The sequence below is a fragment of the Sorex fumeus genome, unplaced genomic scaffold (genome assembly GCF_029834395.1).
Source record: "Sorex fumeus unplaced genomic scaffold, SorFum_2.1 ptg000109l, whole genome shotgun sequence".
NCBI classification, from domain to species: domain Eukaryota; kingdom Metazoa; phylum Chordata; class Mammalia; order Eulipotyphla; family Soricidae; genus Sorex; species Sorex fumeus.
The window spans coordinates 3,382,366-3,400,219 of NW_026606166.1; the positions used below are offsets into that span (position 1 = coordinate 3,382,366).

At 43.3% G+C, this 17,854-nt stretch overlaps 2 protein-coding genes across 2 annotated transcripts; both read right to left on the reverse strand.

Moving 5' to 3' along the window:
* Positions 1 to 922: 922 nt before the first annotated feature.
* LOC130042752 (olfactory receptor 6Y1) lies at positions 923 to 5,868 on the reverse strand. The gene is made up of 3 exons (XM_056134944.1): positions 5,818 to 5,868; positions 3,192 to 3,293; positions 923 to 1,900 (listed from the first exon to the last, which is right to left on the reverse strand). Exons 1-3 carry the CDS (start codon positions 5,866 to 5,868, stop codon positions 923 to 925), a joined length of 1,131 nt encoding a protein of 376 aa, XP_055990919.1.
* A 268-nt stretch (positions 5,869 to 6,136) lies between these two features.
* Positions 6,137 to 12,678, reverse strand: LOC130042753 (olfactory receptor 6P1). The gene is made up of 3 exons (XM_056134945.1): positions 11,756 to 12,678; positions 8,805 to 8,951; positions 6,137 to 6,212 (listed from the first exon to the last, which is right to left on the reverse strand). The coding sequence occupies exons 1-3, from the start codon at positions 12,676 to 12,678 to the stop codon at positions 6,137 to 6,139; spliced, it is 1,146 nt and encodes a 381-aa protein (XP_055990920.1).
* Between the last annotated feature and the right edge of the window lie 5,176 nt (positions 12,679 to 17,854).

Genomic DNA, 17,854 nt, shown 5'->3' on the forward strand with positions numbered 1-17,854 from the left:
ATAGATTGTATTTATTCATGTTTGTGAATTGCCCCAAATATATATGTCTAGATCTGAAATTAAGGACCAAAAGCTTAATATTTCCAAGTTTTTTTTTCAAAGTTTGAGGTAACATAATCCAAATTAAGACAACAATCTTCTTGAATTTTACATTTATCTAAATGAGTGATATCTTTTGTAAATATGCTCTGTGAAAAGAATTCTGATTTTGGTCTCATTGTATTTCAATTTTTAATATTTACCTTAAACATGAGTGAGGTCTACCGGCAAGTTCCCCAGGATTTCCATAAAGGTGGATTCTGGAGTCCCAATACCTGGGATCCCAAACCTGGAAAGCTGACAAAACAGATTTCCACCTGGGGTTCCTAGGCAAGATTGGAAATAAAGGAGCCACGGGGGTGGGCTTCCTCTGGCCACTGAGCTTGGCTCCAGGCCATCACAATAATGTCAAAATCCCAATTAAGTGAACCCTAGGAAATTTTTGGTTTACCAGAGCATATAAAAATTAGATCCATAATCTCTTTGTACAAAAATTAAGGCCTGAGCCTTAATCTGAAGGACAGATTCAGAGGGTGAGAACTGCTGTTGAAAACAGGACTGACACATTCCCAGGATGTGACGCCACACAAACCAGTCTATAGAACAGGCACATCTCAGGAGTACTGTGATGGAGAGGCTCATCCTATCTGAGGGCATCCACGTGCACTTCCATAGCCAATGTTCTCTAGCTAATTTGTTGTAAATTTAACCTGGCATTTGGAAAGCCATTATAAATTTTTAAGTTTAGGGTTTTTTTTTCCCATTTTTCCTTCTACTTTTCTAACTCAACAGGGGCAGGGGATATAGTTATTTTGTTGTTGTTGTTGCTGTTTTGGGGTCTTTATTTTGTTTTTGTTTTTCATTAAACACGTCATCCTGCTTGTCACTCGGAGCTGTCCTCCCGAGGCCCACCTCCTCTGCACAGGATGGTTTTCTTGAGCGCAGCCTTCACCTCGCGGTTCCGCAGACAGTAGATGACGGGGTTGAGCAGCGGGACGATGACGGTGTACAGCACCGACACCACCTTGTTGGAGTTGTAGGCGTACATGAGTTTGGGACGGGCGTAAGTGAACAGTGTGGTGGAGTAGAACAGCGTGACCACCGTCAGGTGGGAGGCACAGGTGGAGAAAGCCTTTTTGCGTCCCTGGGCAGACGGGATCTTGAGGATAGTGGTAAGAATCGTGACATAAGATGCCACCACCACACAGAGGGGGACGGCAATGACCATGAGCGCCAAGAAGAAGTCCACCAGCTCCGCCTGGGAGGAGTCCTCGCAGGAGACGTTGAGCAGCGGGGAGATGTCACAGAAGTAGTGGTTGATGTGGGGCGTGCCACAGTAGCGGAGCCGGGCGATGAAGACCATCTTGATCATGGCAGTCATCAGGCCACACAGCCAGCAGCCCCCTGCCAGGGTGCCACACAGCCGGGGGGTCATGATGACAGGGTATCGCAGAGGGTTGCAGATGGCTACATAGCGGTCAAAGGCCATGACTGCCAGGAGGATGTACTCTGTACAAACAAAGGTGACAAAGAAGTAGAGCTGAGTCATGCAGCCATTGAAGGAGATGCTCTTGTCCTGGCTGAGGAAGTCCACCAGCATCTTGGGGCTGATGACCGTGACATACCACATTTCCAGGAAGGACAGATGGCTCAGGAAGAAGTACATGGGTTTGTGCAGCTGCCCATCACTGCGGATGGCCAAGATGATGAGGAAGTTCTCCAGCAAGGTCAGAAGGTAGACGACCAGGAACACAGAGAAGAGCAGCAGCTGGAAGGCTGGCCGCGTGGGGAACCCCAGCAGAATGAAATGTGTGGTAGCGGTGTAGTTCTCCAACTCCAGGAACCGTGGGTCCAGGACTGACTATGGACAGGGAAAAAAAAAATAGTAGCCCTGCTGACTCAGCCCTAGTAACTAGACCATGAAGGAACCCTCCCATCTCCAGATCGCTCACCATCAGCAGAGCTCCTCATCCCCATCTGGATCCCTCCTAAACTAGGATGAGAATAAAACACTTTGATGGGGGATAAAAAGAAAAATGGGCTTTTTATTTTGAAGCTAATGTTTTGATTTTTTTATGCCCAGAGAAATTATTCACCCACTCACCCATAGAAATACATTCAAAGCCACACCTCTCAGAGCTAAGCATTATCAACACTTCTGGGCAAAGGAGGGTTAAATTTAGACCCTCTTTCACTGTGAACAATACCCACATACACAGAGAAAAATGGCAGGATTAAGGCCAGAATGATAATGCACTTGCCTTTTATGAGGATCAATCCCCAGCACATATGGTCCCTCAAGCTGCCAAGAGTGATCCCTGAGCACAGAGCCAGGAGTAAGCCCTGAGCACTGCTGGGTACCCTCCCTCAGAATAAAGAAATTAAAAAAAAATAAAGGTAGCAGGACTCATCCCTCATTGTCAGCTGTGCCTCACACTACTTTGGAGCCACACAAACTCACTTAGCTCTGAGATTCAGAGAATTATCTAATTTTCTTTGATAAAGGTTGTAGAGCTTGAATGAATGTGGGGGCAAACACATAGGAATAATAGCAAATTGAAATTGAGCTTTCCCATAATTTTAAAGAACAAAATAGAAAGGATTATTTAAAAGGTAAACTTCCTTTGATTTAATCCATTGTGGAATACTTGATTAGGACTTTGAAGAAAGAACAACAAAGTTCTTTTGTTCCACTTAGATGCATGAATTCTTTATAAAAACTTTTAAGAATTATCAGTCATTTTATTTCTGAGGTAGCTCTAATATAATTAAATTACATTTTGTGAACTAATGAGCCTTAGCATTTAAGTTCCTCTGGATTTTTCTGTTACCTTTCAAGATATACTACAAACCTCAAAAAGACCCTCTCACCCCCACTCCCACGGACACATTAAGAAAATTAGATGGTGAAAGCAGCACCCATGGCCAGTACCGAGAAAGGAGAGAGCAGAGGGGCACCCAGGGGACCAGGGGACATATCTGAGAGCAATCAGATGCCGGAAGAAGAAAGCTTGTGCTGGAGAAACCTAGTCTCCCACCAGACTTGACACAACTGGGCCTCTTTCTCCGTTTTTAAGATCATTCTGGAACTCATTGACCCAGAGTACCTGTTCACATACTTATTCCGACCTCTTTGTGTGCTGGCTCTTTACCGCCTCTCCATAGTTGTCACTATTGTCTTCACTTCTCAAAAATTCCTCTTGTGGGGAGCATTCATGGGAGGGGGGGTTGTAGTTGGGCATGTCATTTTGTTCCTTAGGAAATGGTTCTTAAGTAAAGCCTGAAAAATGCTGCCCACGAATTCCTTTCCCTTTTCCTAGATTGCCATGTTAGAGTCCCAGAGAAAGCCAACTCTTTATTATCATGGGAAGAGAGGAAAGTAGACACAGAACCCAGATGCAATCAATTTGGACGTTCAAATGCAACAAGCAATTCTGGTTTCTATTGAGATATGCCCCTTCATACACACAAACCTGCATACACACAAATGTGCACACCACACATACACATAAGCACACATATACACGCACATAGATGAAAACAAATACAGTACATACATGAACCTGTATGAACACTTGTACATAGATACCTGAAGTGAACATATGCATGTATACGTATGCATACAGATAGATAAACTGCATAAGCACTCCTTTACACACATGCATACAGACACATACAGAGCACAAAATTTCACTCAGTACACACCCATAAACAAATGCACACAGGTGCACTCAGTGCACACACAGGAACCCATGTCATATACACATATATATCCAGTGCTCACATGTGCTCCCATCTACACACTCACACAGATACACACAGATGCATACAGTGCACAAATATGCACTTATATACACATGGATGCAACGTATGCATGCAGTACATACAATGCATCCATGTATACACACACGCACACAGACAGTTTTCTGTTGCAGCAGTGGTCTGACTCTGATTCCTGAGCTGTGAAGAGAACTTTTTCAAAGAGGACCTTTCTCTTCTGCAAGCAGCTGGCACGTACTCACACTCTTGCCTTTCTGATCAGTTGCTGGTTCCTGGAGGCAGTGGCCATCCTTCCTGCTGGCTCCACTAACACAGGCTGTTCAATGGAAAGTTCAGTGGGGAATCTGCCTCTGGACGTCAGGATGAGCCACTCAATTGGGAAGGACTGAGGGAAGCACTGGAGGGAATGTGGGTGACTTTTCTAGAGAGAGGGTCTGAGCCACCCTAGGGGTGGGCAGGGATCATCTCTGCTATTCATGGAGGAACAAGAGCAAGAAAGAAGGCCAGGGGGCCAGGGTAGAGACCTGCACCACAGGAGGTGGTCCAAAATCTGCCAGCATTGTGAATTTAGGTCTGGACAAGGGAAGGGCTAAGAAACCTCCACTGTGGGACACAGCGAGATACATGCCTGGTGCTGTTTGTGCTCAGTGTTCAGCTCCTGCTCTGAGAGAGAGGAAGGGAGGGGTATTGGCAGAGCTTTCAGCCACTCCCTAACAGAATCAGATCTTCCTCCTTCAGGGAAGTTTAAAGGGGTGTAACTGACTCTTTTCCAGAATGTTTAAAGGGCCTTGTACTTTGGGCTGCAGTCAGAGGCAACTCTGAGTCTGCAGCAGGACCAGATAACAAGGGTCATGTAACAATGCTCTGTCCCCAGGTTCCACCATGTGTACAAGAAGTTGGTGGAAAATCTGCCCTCATATCGTGTTTATGCCCACTACCTAAATCCCAGAACAATGGCTTATGTTTTCAAATTATTTTATTGCCCTCTCGGTGGGTTTGGGGAAATGGTCACTTCTTGGGTTTCCTTCAAACACACTAATCCCTGCAACTTGTCTCAGGTTCTTATACTGAGGATAGATTTCAAAACACTATGAACTTCCTAAAATCATTATATGATGAGAACTGGGGTCTTCTTCATCTGGGATTCTGTGAGAAGTGGTGTCTCCTTGTTTTGTCTCCTTAGGAGCTATGAGCCACCAAACTGCAACCTCAGCCAAACAGCCGGCATAATGTTCACAGAAGCAAGGGACTGCTGTGCACACTCCCCTGCCCCCACAGCACCCATTCTCTGACCACTTCCTCTGCCTCTTTCCCTCTGTGGACAGCAGGACACCATCCCCTGGCCACCAATGTGGAGATCCAGACAGTTTTCCCACCGGTTCTGAGGGCAGGGCAGCACCCCTCAACCACTCCAGAGGAGGGCAGGATAACTGCCTTTATCACCCAATGAGGACTGGACAATTCGCCCTGACCAGCCTCTTAGAAGAGCTTGACAGCTCTCCCTGGCCACCTTGAGGAGGACCGGACAGCTCCTCCTGATCAACTTTGTGTCCTGGACAGCTCCCACTGACTATGCCTGTGTTCTGGACAGCTGGAAGTGGAAGTGTTTCTATTTTTAGAAGTGTGTCTGAGGAAAACCACAACAGGACCAGATAATGGGGGTCATGTAACAATGCCCTTGGGTTCCACCATGTGTAAAAGAAGTTGGTTGAAAAATCTGCCATCACGTCACAATTATATCCACTATCTGAATTCCCAGAACAATGGCCTATGTTTTCAAATTATTTTATTGCTCTTTCAGTTGGTTTGGGGAAATGGTGTGTCTCAGGATCTCCGGTGTTCTAGGCAGCATTCGCCATCATTTCAAAAAAGTCAGACCCTAAAACGTAACACAAAAAAATGATCCTAAGCCACCCCTGCTTCCTATGCTGGTACTGCATCTCAAGATCTAATCCCACTTGGCTTGGGGAAAGTCTGAGTAAGTGCTTTCTCACTCACCTTTTCCATAGGGCTATCACTCTGGACTCTTTTCCCAGCTTTCTCAGGCATGACCTTCGGGCACCAAGAAAACAGGAGGAGTCATGCAGGCTAGGAGAAGGGCACAGGTCCCAGGAAGTTTGGGCTGGAGATGTGGCAGTGTTGTGCAAATTGGAGAGAAAGGAGCTATTTATGCTTCTCCTGCTTCCAAGCACCTACGGGTTCAGGAGCCAAGTCCTCTCTCCCCAGGGGCCCTGCAGCAGATGCAATCCTCTAGAATTAATGTGACCTTTCCAGGACTGGAAGAGTCCTGGGGGACTTACACGAGGAGCTGTTGGACTCAGTGGAAGCTGGAGGAACATAAACCAAACACTGGGGTCAAAGATGTGATGTGGAGTTCACTGGCTTCCTCCAACCTGGATTGAGGAAGTGGAGGGGAGTGAGAGTGTGGGTGAGAACGAATGCATGGTGTGCAAAGTGTGTGTGAGTGGGATTATGTGCAAGCATGTGTGTGAATGTGTTTCTCTTTTTGGGGAGTGTGTCTCACAAATAATAAGTTTCTCTGAAGGAGACAAAATCAAAACAAATACTCAAAAAGTACAAATGGTGCTCACTGTTTCCCGCTTTGAGACCCCCCACTCAAGCCCCCTTTGCGTGCAAGCTCCACGTGCTCTCATAGGCATACATGCATTACAAGCTCTCATATGCATGCACACTCCACAGGCTCTCAAACGCATGTGCATTCCACAATCTCACATGCACCCACATTCTCACACTCATATAGCACCTCATTTAAGTAAATTAAAAAACACTCAGTGTTTTTAATATTTTTTTTCTGAAAACTTAAAAAGCATATCTTTTGGGGTATTTCAAGGAATAGAACTCAGTGCTCACACATGCAAATCAAGTACTCGGCCAGAAAAAATACATGAAAATCTAATACTGAAAATTATTTGGGAAATGCTAAAGGAATTCAAAGTAGTTACATGATTTCATCGTTCCTTGCAGCTGCAAAGTATACCAAGTATTCCATTGTGTACATATATCGCATCTTCATAATCCACTCATCTGTCATTGGATACTTGTATTGATTCCATATCTCAGCTATTGAACTGAGTGCAGCAGTGAATAATGGTCCTGGGATTAGATGCCCCAGAGTGGAATTGCTGGGTTATATGGCAGTTAAAAGCTAAGTACTTGGAACTTTCTTCTTTTTTCCACAGGTGTTGTACCAGGCAACATTCCCACCAGCAGTGGATAAAAGTTTATTTTTTCACCATATCCCCACAAGGCAAGAATTGACAAACTATTGCATCTAGTAAATCAGGATGAAAATAAAATAAATCACAGATTGCAAGAACTTCTCCAAATGGGATTAAATTTTTATCATTTAGCTAAAAAGAGTAAGTCACATCATATTTCTTTTTTTAATTTTTATTAAAAGACTGTTATCTACAATGTTATTGGTAGTGTGACAACTACCACCCCACCGCTGCCTGTCAGCTTGACACGCATATTACAATGTTTCAGCAACTGCAGCCAATATCTCATGGTTTCAGTGTTGTTGAGTCTGTGTTTTGGATATATTATTATACCTATATCGCCAGTGTAACTTGAGCCCTGATGCCTGCTCACACATTACTTCTTATTCTCTAATTCCCCCTTGATTTCTTTCCTTCTCTGTCCTTCTCTCCAAACACTGAGGTTAAAGGTGAACTAGGCGTCTCCCTTTTAATGCAGTACATTTTCTCATGTAGTATTATATGAACCACAGGAAAGTGAGATTATCCTCTTTGTCTTTCTTCTTCACTCAACAGTTCCAACAATGTCGCAACAAATTTTATGATTACAACATTCCTTGCAGTGCAGTTTTCCCCTGTGTATATTACCATACCTTCATAATCCACTTGTCTGTGACTATTTCAGCTACTGTAGTGAATGAAGCAATGAATAATGTTGTGCACATATCCTTTTGAGAGAGTGTTTTTATGTCCTGGAGGTAGGTGCCTCAAAGCGGAATTGCTGACTCCTATGGCAAATCAATTCTAAGTTTACTGAGAATTCTACATACCATTTTCCACAGGGGTTGTACAGATAACATCCGCACCAGCAGTGTATAAGAATTCCTTTTTCACAATATCCCAGCTAACACAGGTTATCCCTGCTAATTTTGATATGTGCCATTCTCACTGTGAGAGATGGTATCTCATTGCCGTCTTGATTTAGATTGCCCTGATGACCAGTGATGCTGAGCGTTTTTTCATGTGCCTAATGGTTACTCGCCTGTCTTCCTCTAAGAAGTGTCTATTTATTTCCTCTCCCCATTGATAGGGGTTTTCAATGTTGTTGTTGAACTTTGTGAGTTCTTTATATATCCTGGATATCAAACCTTTATCTGATGTGTTGAAAACAAATACTTTTTCCTATGGACTTCTGCAACTGTAGTTGCAGTGCCCACAAGGCTTAGAGCATCCACCCTAAGTACCCAAGAGTCATATATCCACCCTGGGTTGCTGCTGGAGCTCCAGTCCTGTGATCCACATAACAGAACAGAGACAAGGAGACTCCTGTTCCCAATGCTTCTTCTCTTATGTTGAAATCCCTCTAGCAAAGCCCTCTTAAATAAAATTGGGCAAAAGAGAAAGACATGGCACTTCCTAGCTGCAGCCATTGCTGAAAAGAAATTAGACTGTCATCAATAACGGCTTGAAAAGAAATCACGTTTTTGTCAAAAAAAAGAGAAAAATTGTTTAACCATTAACCATTAAAATGCCCATTCTTTTCATTAAGTGACCCAGAAGGACATATCAAATTGTTTATAAAGACTATCTCATTTAAAAATATTTAGAAAAGTAAAATATTCAGAGAAATTTCTAACATAAGAAAAGAGAAAACTACTGACACAGGGTCCGACATAGAACCAGCTGTACTCTCCAGCTCTTTCACTCTTGTGTAGATTGTTCAAGCACAAAGTCAGAGGAGATATGTTGATACTCCAACAGAGGTACCAAAGACCTTGTTCCCTTGGATTCTTTTGTACTCGATGGTTGGCACGCTGAGCCTGCTGTGCCCAGCAAGCTTCTTGCTTCTTCTCTATGCATTCGGAGAAGCAGCCAGTCTTCCAGACTCCATCTGAAAGAGTGAGCTTGCTACACCTGTCATAGAGCATTTGTTGGGGAGAATATAAGCAGGATGACAAGAGGACAGCAGCAAGGAACTCAGAGTTATAGCTCTGAGTGTGAGGAAGGAGGTGTGCCCAGGCATGGAACCCTCAATCTTCTGGAAGCCCATTCCTTAGAGGCACTTTCTGGTGTCTCTAGTTCTCAGAGCTCCCTGCAGAGACTCCTGGTTAGAAAAATGACCCCTGGCTACTTCTTACCTCCAAATACATATATAAGCTTTTTGCTCTCCTAACCAGAAAACTTATTATCAGAGCCACTTTATACCTGGACAGTGTTGCTTAAGGATTTTAATCAGGTTTCCAGAAGAACAAAAGTAGAACACTAATCCAAATGCATACCGACATAAAAGTATTCATACGTTGTACACTGCAAATACCTTGCAATTTTATTTGTCCACTACAACTCAAGAAAGCTGCAAGAGTTATTCCATAGTAAAAAATTCTACAAAAAGGAAATCTTTTATTAATTCTTTACTCATACATAAAATTTTAAAAATACATAATAAGCAAATGAGGTAGGTTAAACTATTTTCATTATCTGAGGGACATGTTAGTAGCAAAACCAGGAGCAAACTAAAATGCATTTCTTCTCGGGAAAGAATTGTTATCATTAACCCATGCATGAAAAAGAAAAGAACTGAGAGTGTGCTCATAAACACTTCTTTGAAAGGCTATTCAGAAATATCATTAAAATAAACTTACACGTTTTTAAGTGTTGGATATTTTGGGGTTTTTTGTTTTAGAGATACTAGAAGTCACTGTTAAGCAGGGAATTTCCTTACAGAACAATTACCCTTTGTCCCCAATACTAGTTCAAAACAGAGTAAATAATCCATGTTTATGCTTTTTTCTTTTGTTTTTGTTTGGGAGTCACACCCAAATGTGCTACTACTGCCAGTGCTCTTGGACAATATGAAGCGCCAGAGATCTTCTTCTCTGAACTATTTATACAGTCCCAATAATTCATGATTAAAGCGGTGTTTAATCATGTGTCTTTATTCTTTCCCCTTTTCCTACAGCTAAAGAAATACTGCATTCGGTTCAAACGTTCATAAAATGTGAGTAAATGAACTTGGAGTCAGGGAGTGAATATGCCTGTAAGCAATTCAAGCACCAAGGAGATGGGAGAAGGTCAGAGTTCGATCTCCAGGCACTCAGAGGCATCTTGCTCTCCTACTTGTTCTTGTTCTACTTAAAACTGACAGTCAAAGATCAATGATATGAAACAAGCTGTCAGCCTAGGTGCTGAGATTCTGAGGCCAAGTTCTCAGTTCTGGCAGTGTTTACATCTGAGTCAAGCACATGACCACAGATCACTAAAGGTCAGACACAGCCCTGCAGCTGCCCTCCTCAGTGGCTGCACATCTCCTTTTCCTCCGAGTCTGTGGACAGGAGACTTGAGGGTGCCATGGATATCAATCAGAGGTCATGACTTTGGGGTGTGATCATACATTTTTATTTCTTATAGATGTGGAATTTGATATCTTATATCCCTAAAACTGCCTCAGTTTAGCCCATATCTTGTCTTGATATATCTGTGATCTTTCTTATGATTCCTCATTTATTAAAAGAAAACCATACACAACAAGTGTGGTCCTGCGCAGAAAATACCAAACTGGATTAAAATAAGAGATCCTGAGAGATTAAAAATTATGCATGGTAGGATTTCAAATTGGCTATATTCTATCATATACTCCACAAATTTTAGGGGAATTTGTATTTTAATTCAGAACCCCCATGATTACTTTCCTTCTTCTCTTCTTCTTTTGCCCCTTTATTCCTTATTTCTGTCAGGGATTGAACACATACTTCCTCCCGTGCAAAAAGCAGGTGTTCTACAGCTGAACATCCCCAACCCCTAGTGATTCTTTTACCCCCCACTTTGTATAAACACCATAATTTACAAAGTTGTTCATGATGATGTGTTATGGGCATTCAATATTTCAAACCACTACCACTGCCACCACCACTGTCATCTTCCTTCCACCATTGTCTCCATTTTCCCGACTACCCCTCAGGCCTACCCCCATTGAAGGCCCACAATAACTTATTTTTTGTTGCTTATTACCACTAAGTTGTTCATGGAATTATCAAAAATACTCCAGTAAAATAAGATTTGTAAAAATTGTTGTATCTCACCATGGGGACATTAAGTCCTTAGCTAGTGTTGCTAGTTGCGCTTTCTATGTTAATGCTTCTGTTAATTGAGCTTAGTTGGCCTCTGCATTACATTTCCAACCAATCTGGTGTCTCCTACTGGATGCTTAGTATTGTAGATTTAGAGATGTCACATGACTGTGTGCTCCAAAAAATCCAAAATATTTAACTGGAGCTTACATGTTGGTGGCAGTGGGACGTGGGTGTGACTGTGGGGCCTTTGGTAGGGCAGGAACTTGGCTTAATCCCCACCCCCACCCCCGAGATCACCAGAGATGTCTCAACTAGAACAGATATATCTGAGAAATTTTTGTGACTACTTTTAATTATGAGTCTCTGTCGCAGGACCAGTGGAAGAGTACGGCAGTGGAGGTAGAATATGGGCCCCCAATGACTCCAAAGCAGCTAATTCAACCTTAGAAAACTCCTATACAAGATCAAGGATTCATAACCTTGGGTTTTTTCCAAAGTTTCCCAGATTCTATTTAGAGAAGCTATGCACTAATGATAGTTGTGCCTATTTTAGGATTCACTATGTGTCACCATTAAACCCAAGAAGATCCTTTCTTCCTCCCAAGCTGAGGTGTGTATCAACCAGGAGCATCCCTGAGAGAGAAGCACCTGCCCAACACCGCCTTCCTGAGAGCATCCTTCACCTCCTTGTTCCTCAGGCAGTATATGGCAGGATTGAGAAATGGTACGATGACAGTGTAAAGCACAGAGATTATCTTGTTGTAGTTGAATGTGTACATAGCTCGGGGCCGTGCATAAGTAAAGAGAGTGGAGGAATAGTAGATAACAACCACGGCCAGATGAGAAGCACAGGTGGAGAAAGCTTTGTGGCGTCCCTGTGCAGTAGGAATCCTCAATATGGTTGCAATAATGGCAGCATACGAGGAAACCACAGCGAGCAAAGGAAGTAGGATCATCACCAGGGCCAAGAGGAAGTCCACTAGCTCCGCCTGCTCCTTGTCTGAGCAAGTGAGGTTAAGCAGTGGGGAAATATCACAGAAAAAGTGGTTGATGATGTTGGGGCCACAATAGGACAGTCGAGAAATAAAGAGAAGCTTCATCATAGAACTGAAGAAGCCACTCCCCCAAGAAGAAAGAGCAAAGCGAGTAGCCAAGCTGGAGGACATGAGAATAGGGTAACGCAGGGGCTTACAGATGGCCAGGTAGCGGTCATAAGCCATGACTGCCAACAAGACACATTCAGTGCAGGCCAGTGCAATGAAGAAGTAGAGCTGGGTCATGCAGCCTACATAGGAGATCTTCCGATTCTGTGTAAGAAAAGCTCCCAAGAGTCGGGGAACTGTGACATTGATGTACCATAACTCCAGAAAGGAGAGATGGCCAAGGAAAAAGTACATTGGACGATGGAGGCTTGGCATGAGCCAGACTGTGGACACAATGAGTACATTCTCCAGCAAGGTCATCAGGTACATTGTAAGGAAGAGGGCAAAGAGAAGCAGCTGTATAGAGGAGGAGGTGGGGAAGCCCACCAAAATAAACTCTGCCACGTGTCCTCCACTCCAGTTCTTCATAATCTCTATCCACGTGGCTGCCTGTAAAACAGGAGTGTATTGAGTAACAGAGACTGCATTTTACCACTTCACGTAGATCACAGACCTCTGGAAAATCTCAATGATGCGCCTCCAATGCTTTTATCACGCTTGTCTCCTCACCTTGTTGTTTCCTTGCTCCTCAAGGAAAAACTTTTCAGAGCTGAAGGTTCTACTCATAACTTGGCAATATTAAAATGATTTGTGAAAAATTTCTAACTTATTTATACTAAACTCAGAGCAATTCTCACTATTTTAGTTCCTTCATTTCCCTCAAACTCCTAATCCCTGTTGCCCCTTTGTAAAATAGTCATTACATGAATGAATAAGAGAAGGGGGCTAAGCAAATTTGAGCTTGACACTGCAACTCTTGCAAGGAATCAGATGAAAAGGTAGTAGAAATGAGCAAACATTATGGAGTTATTTTGCAATATAACTTGGAAGGAGGGAGGCTGGTTGGGAAGAATTGGGGGAATGGCCCAGGATGAGTAGAGTCCTGCTCCAAATTAAGTCGCTCCCCATCCATGTTACAAGAGTGTCTGAGTACATTCTCTATCCCAGAGTAGACTGTCTCTTTCCCAGGGATCATAGGGTCACTGAAAATGTCCTAATCCCTAGGCCTGTAAACGTCACATCATAGGATCTGGAAGATGAAAGTTAAGGACATTAAGAAGGGGGAGTATCCCAAATTCACTAGTCTGACTTTAAGCTCTGCTCTATGGTTCCTCTGAAGAGCTCCTAAGGAAGAAGCTGCACAGAGATGAATGAGCAGAGTGACATTTGAAGGTGCTAGCCAGGAGACTAGGGTAAGAAAATAGTGGCCAATATCTCCTCTGAAGCCTGGAGGGACAAAGAGCGACCCTCACACAGCTCCTGTCAGGAGAAGCTTTTCATACCTGCCTTTGGCCCTGGACCTTGATTTCAGACTGTGGTCTCTGAAAGGAAGTCTAAATCTCTGCCATTTTAAGCTACCAAATATGTGGTAGTTTGTTACAGTAGTGACAGGAATGCTAAAGAGCTTGGGAGAAGACATTGTGGATCAAACTATCTGTGTTTCCGTTTCCTCACTAGGTCCCTGTCAGTATCTCTGCCAGAAAATCTGCAGGGTGTGGCACAGAGCCAAGATCTTACTTCAGAACTAGAGATTATCAAGCATTTCCGTTTCAGCCAGAACCTGAACACTCTTCTTCACAAATTTTTCTTAAAACAAATTTACAAACAATACGCAGTTAGAATTTTGTTAACTTCTATTTTATATCCCATATTAAAATGGAGCCAGAAAAAAAAATAAAAAATAAAATAGTTCCCTGGAGGTGATCAGAACTTTGTTCTTCTCTAAGGATCTCATTCCTGGAAGTGCTTGGTGGATCATATGTGATGCTTGAGGTGGGGGAGGTGTAGGGAGAATTGAATCTAGGTTAGCTGTGTGTAATGCAAACACCCTGTCCACTACACTGTATCTCTGACCCAAAAAGTAGCGATAGCACAGCGGGTAGGGCGTTTGCCTTGTAAGCGGCCAACATGGCTGACCCAAGTTCGATTCCTCCGCCCCTCTCGGAGAGCCTGGCCAGCTACCGAGAGTATCTCGCCCGCATGGCAGAGCCTGGCAAGCTCCCCGTGACGTATTCGATATGCCAAACACAGTAACAACAAAGTCTCCAATGGAGACGTTACTGGGCCCGCTCGAGCATGCAATCAATTTAAATAAACACTTCATTAAGCAATAAATAAATAAATGAATAAATTAATTAATTAAAATGGTACCAGACAGAATTTCCTAGGCATTGTATTGTATCACTCCTTTGTATGTTCTGTGAAATCTGAAAATTGTAGGTGCCCTCAGATCTTACTTGATATTGTATACATCTGTTTGTCTTTAGAAAATAGGTAATCCACAAGATTTTTCTCAATGCATTCTTAATCCATGTTACTAGAAGCCTGTGCCCAGCAGAAGGAAAGCAGGGAGACAGGAGCAATGCCTCCTCCAGCTGACAACCCTGGTCTCATTCTTAGGGGAGATGGAATTTAGAGAATGATGTCTGTGGGATGTTTCCTCCAGAAGCATAGACTTCCAGGTTTGGAAATACAACTTAATGTGGCAGATGCTTTCCAAGAAAGAATGTGCAGAGGCAGGATGGACAGCATTGAAAAGATGCCTAAGCTTTGGGGTCAGGTCATAAATACAAATTAAAATAATACTAATACTAATACTAATAATAAAGTTGAATGCCCCTGAAACCACATCTGGAGATTCAGGTGCTGAGACAGTGTGGGCAACATCAGGAAATTTGAAAAGAGGAATTTCTTCCCCTATATCAGCTCAGTATGAGTTCTGGGCAATACTCGGCAACTGTACTACAATATAGAGGAATGAATTTTCATGGATTTGTATTATTGTGAATAATTTACTCATTCACCTACACATTTTGTACAATTAAAAGTTGAATGTAATGTGAGTAGTTATTTCCAGTGGTGGCATCACAAGAAGTTTGGTGTGGATTTTTTCAAGCTTCATCCAAAACTGCACTGCGCCTCCCTTCTCCCAGTTCTTGCACCCCCCTGGTCTTCCCTTCACAGAAATTCACACAATAAACTGATCCCCCATTATTTTCCCTCCAGACTCTGGGTCCCCTTCTACTTTTCCCGCAGAGACTCCACCCAGACACTAGCTTCCCCTTCACCACCACCTCCCCACCCCCCCACCAGGCACTGCTTCCAGACGCCAGCTTTGATGGGAATTATGTCTGCCTACAACTAGGTGCATCAGTGTGTCATGTGCATGGGACTTATGCTTTGTTCTCACACCCTAGTCTCTATTCCTCTAACTACTTTTTTCCTGGTTTCCTTGGAACCCCAGTGTTCCTCCATGGGCACCTCAAGCCTATAATCTCAGTCCCTCCTAAGGCAGATTTCCTGAATGTAACACTCATATGTGACAAGTTCTACAGCACAGCCTCTGGATAGACAGTTTTTATTAATCACCAATAGTGACCAACCAGTGAGGACCTCAGAGCTCTCTCATTGTGTCTCCAGAGCAGCCTTTTATCCAGAGTCTCCCTAAAGTATGTGACATTGAGGACTCTAAGGCTCAGCTGGAATGCGCATCTTAGGACCACAAGGTGACCATCAGGTCTATGCTCTCCCCTGCTTCAGCCACCCAGCCCCACAGTTACTCATCTCCAGCTTCACACATGAATGAAGGAAGCAATGACAGTGTTCTTGGCAGACTTCCCCAGTGACTCCTGGCTGGCTGCTCTCTGGATCGACCAGGACTCTTGGAACAGCTCCCTGGACTGGTTTTATGTTAACCTACCCCTTTCCTTTGAGAGACCATAAACCCTACTCATGTCTGTACCCTCACTCAGCTCAGAATTGTTCCCATAAAATTTTCTAATGTGCATTTATTGAATAAGCTAATAATTATATAGGGGGATGATTTAGAAGTGTTGTAAATGAATGTGCCTTTTTGATTAGAGGTAGAATGTGAACTTCTTTTCTTACTCTCTAAACATTACTGTGGCCTTTGCCATTCCGTTTCATTAGTCTCTTGGCCAGCAGAGATCACTGAACTGAGACTGCTTGACCCACAGTGAAAAACAGAGGTGTTTGGCAAAACTGGTGATTCCGTACCTGAATGGGCCAGAATCCAGCAGACTGCATCAAGAAACCCACATCTGCTATCTGTTACAGCTTGACTCTCACTCCCCTTTGTGACATAGTCTAAACTAACCCCCTTTTTTCCCCAGCAGACAACCCCCCAGGACACATTGCACTGGACTCTACAAACAAACAAACCACTCCATTTTCAGATAAAAGAAAATATTTTTGGTTTTCTTGAAATATTTATTGGAGCACCAGATATTAAGTAAATTGTAATTTACTTAGAAAGTCTATGGAACACCAATAAAGACATTCTGGAGCCATCGGGTTGCAACTTTGGCATTAAAGTGTCCTGGTGTGTGGGAAAAATAATAATGATTTGGGTTAGGCAATAGTACATCAGGGAGGCTGGAGCGATAGCACAGTGAGTAGGGTGTTTGCCTTGCATGTGCCCAACCAGGGTTCGATTCCCAGCATCCCATATGGTCCCCAAGCACCGCCGGGAGTAATTCCTGGGTGCAGAGCCAGGAGTAACCCCTGAACATTACTGGATTTGACCCTAAAGAAATTTTTTTAAAGATAATATTGATTTGTGTGTGAGATGCTGACTCTTCTTTGTAACAGCTATTGAGTTTAAGGGCAAATGGCAGAGAGATGCACTTAAGATTTTCTAATTTGGTGATTACACATCTAGATTGCTATAGATTATCCGGCATAAACTCAAACAAGTTTGATCATGGCAACAGAAACAAGCTATGTCCCTGAATAAAGCTACATGGATGGTGTGTGCAGGAACAAGAGTGTGTATCTTAAGATCTTCTCTGTAGGAAAGTTAAAACCAGTAAATAGATTAGAAAATTTTGTTTAATGTGTTGACAGTGTCAACATGGACTAAATGTAGAAAGTGGGACAAGATCTGGCCCAGAGCCTGGAGGTGGCTGCTCTCAGAACAAACATAATTAATCCTGAGTCTCCTACCTCTGCCCTTGGCTTTGTGAGTTTTACTTCCCATAGATGAGTGTCCCATCCAAATGGCCACAGCTACACAGATCTCACCATAGTGGAGCTCAGACCATCACTCAACTCTGGGACCATTGGAAGTAAATTTCTCAGGCATCCACTCCAAGAACATGGGACATGTGTAGACACAGGGTTGGCAGAAGGAGCAGTCGGAGTGACTAAATTTTTTTAGTTTGTAAAGCAACTGAACAAGTGGAGAAATCCATGAGTTTTCCAGGATTAGGGAAAGGATGAAGGACCTGAAACCCTCTCACCTGAGTGAGGAAAAATTCCTCACAGACTCCACAGTTTTTCCATCCTTTGCCTTTGCTCTCCTACCTGGTCTTTGTCAAGAGGCTGCTTCCCTCTAGCTTCTGGGCTGTACAAGCAGCCCTATCCACCCTCCTTTGATGCTGCTACTTCCTGCTGGTCTTTGGTCTTTGTGAGGCTGGAACAGATGTTGGCAGGAACAGCTCTCTCCCCGTATCACCAGGGACATGGTCCCACAAGGTTTATTTTCGTAGTGAACTACCTCTTTAAGCAAGAATGTCCAACTTTC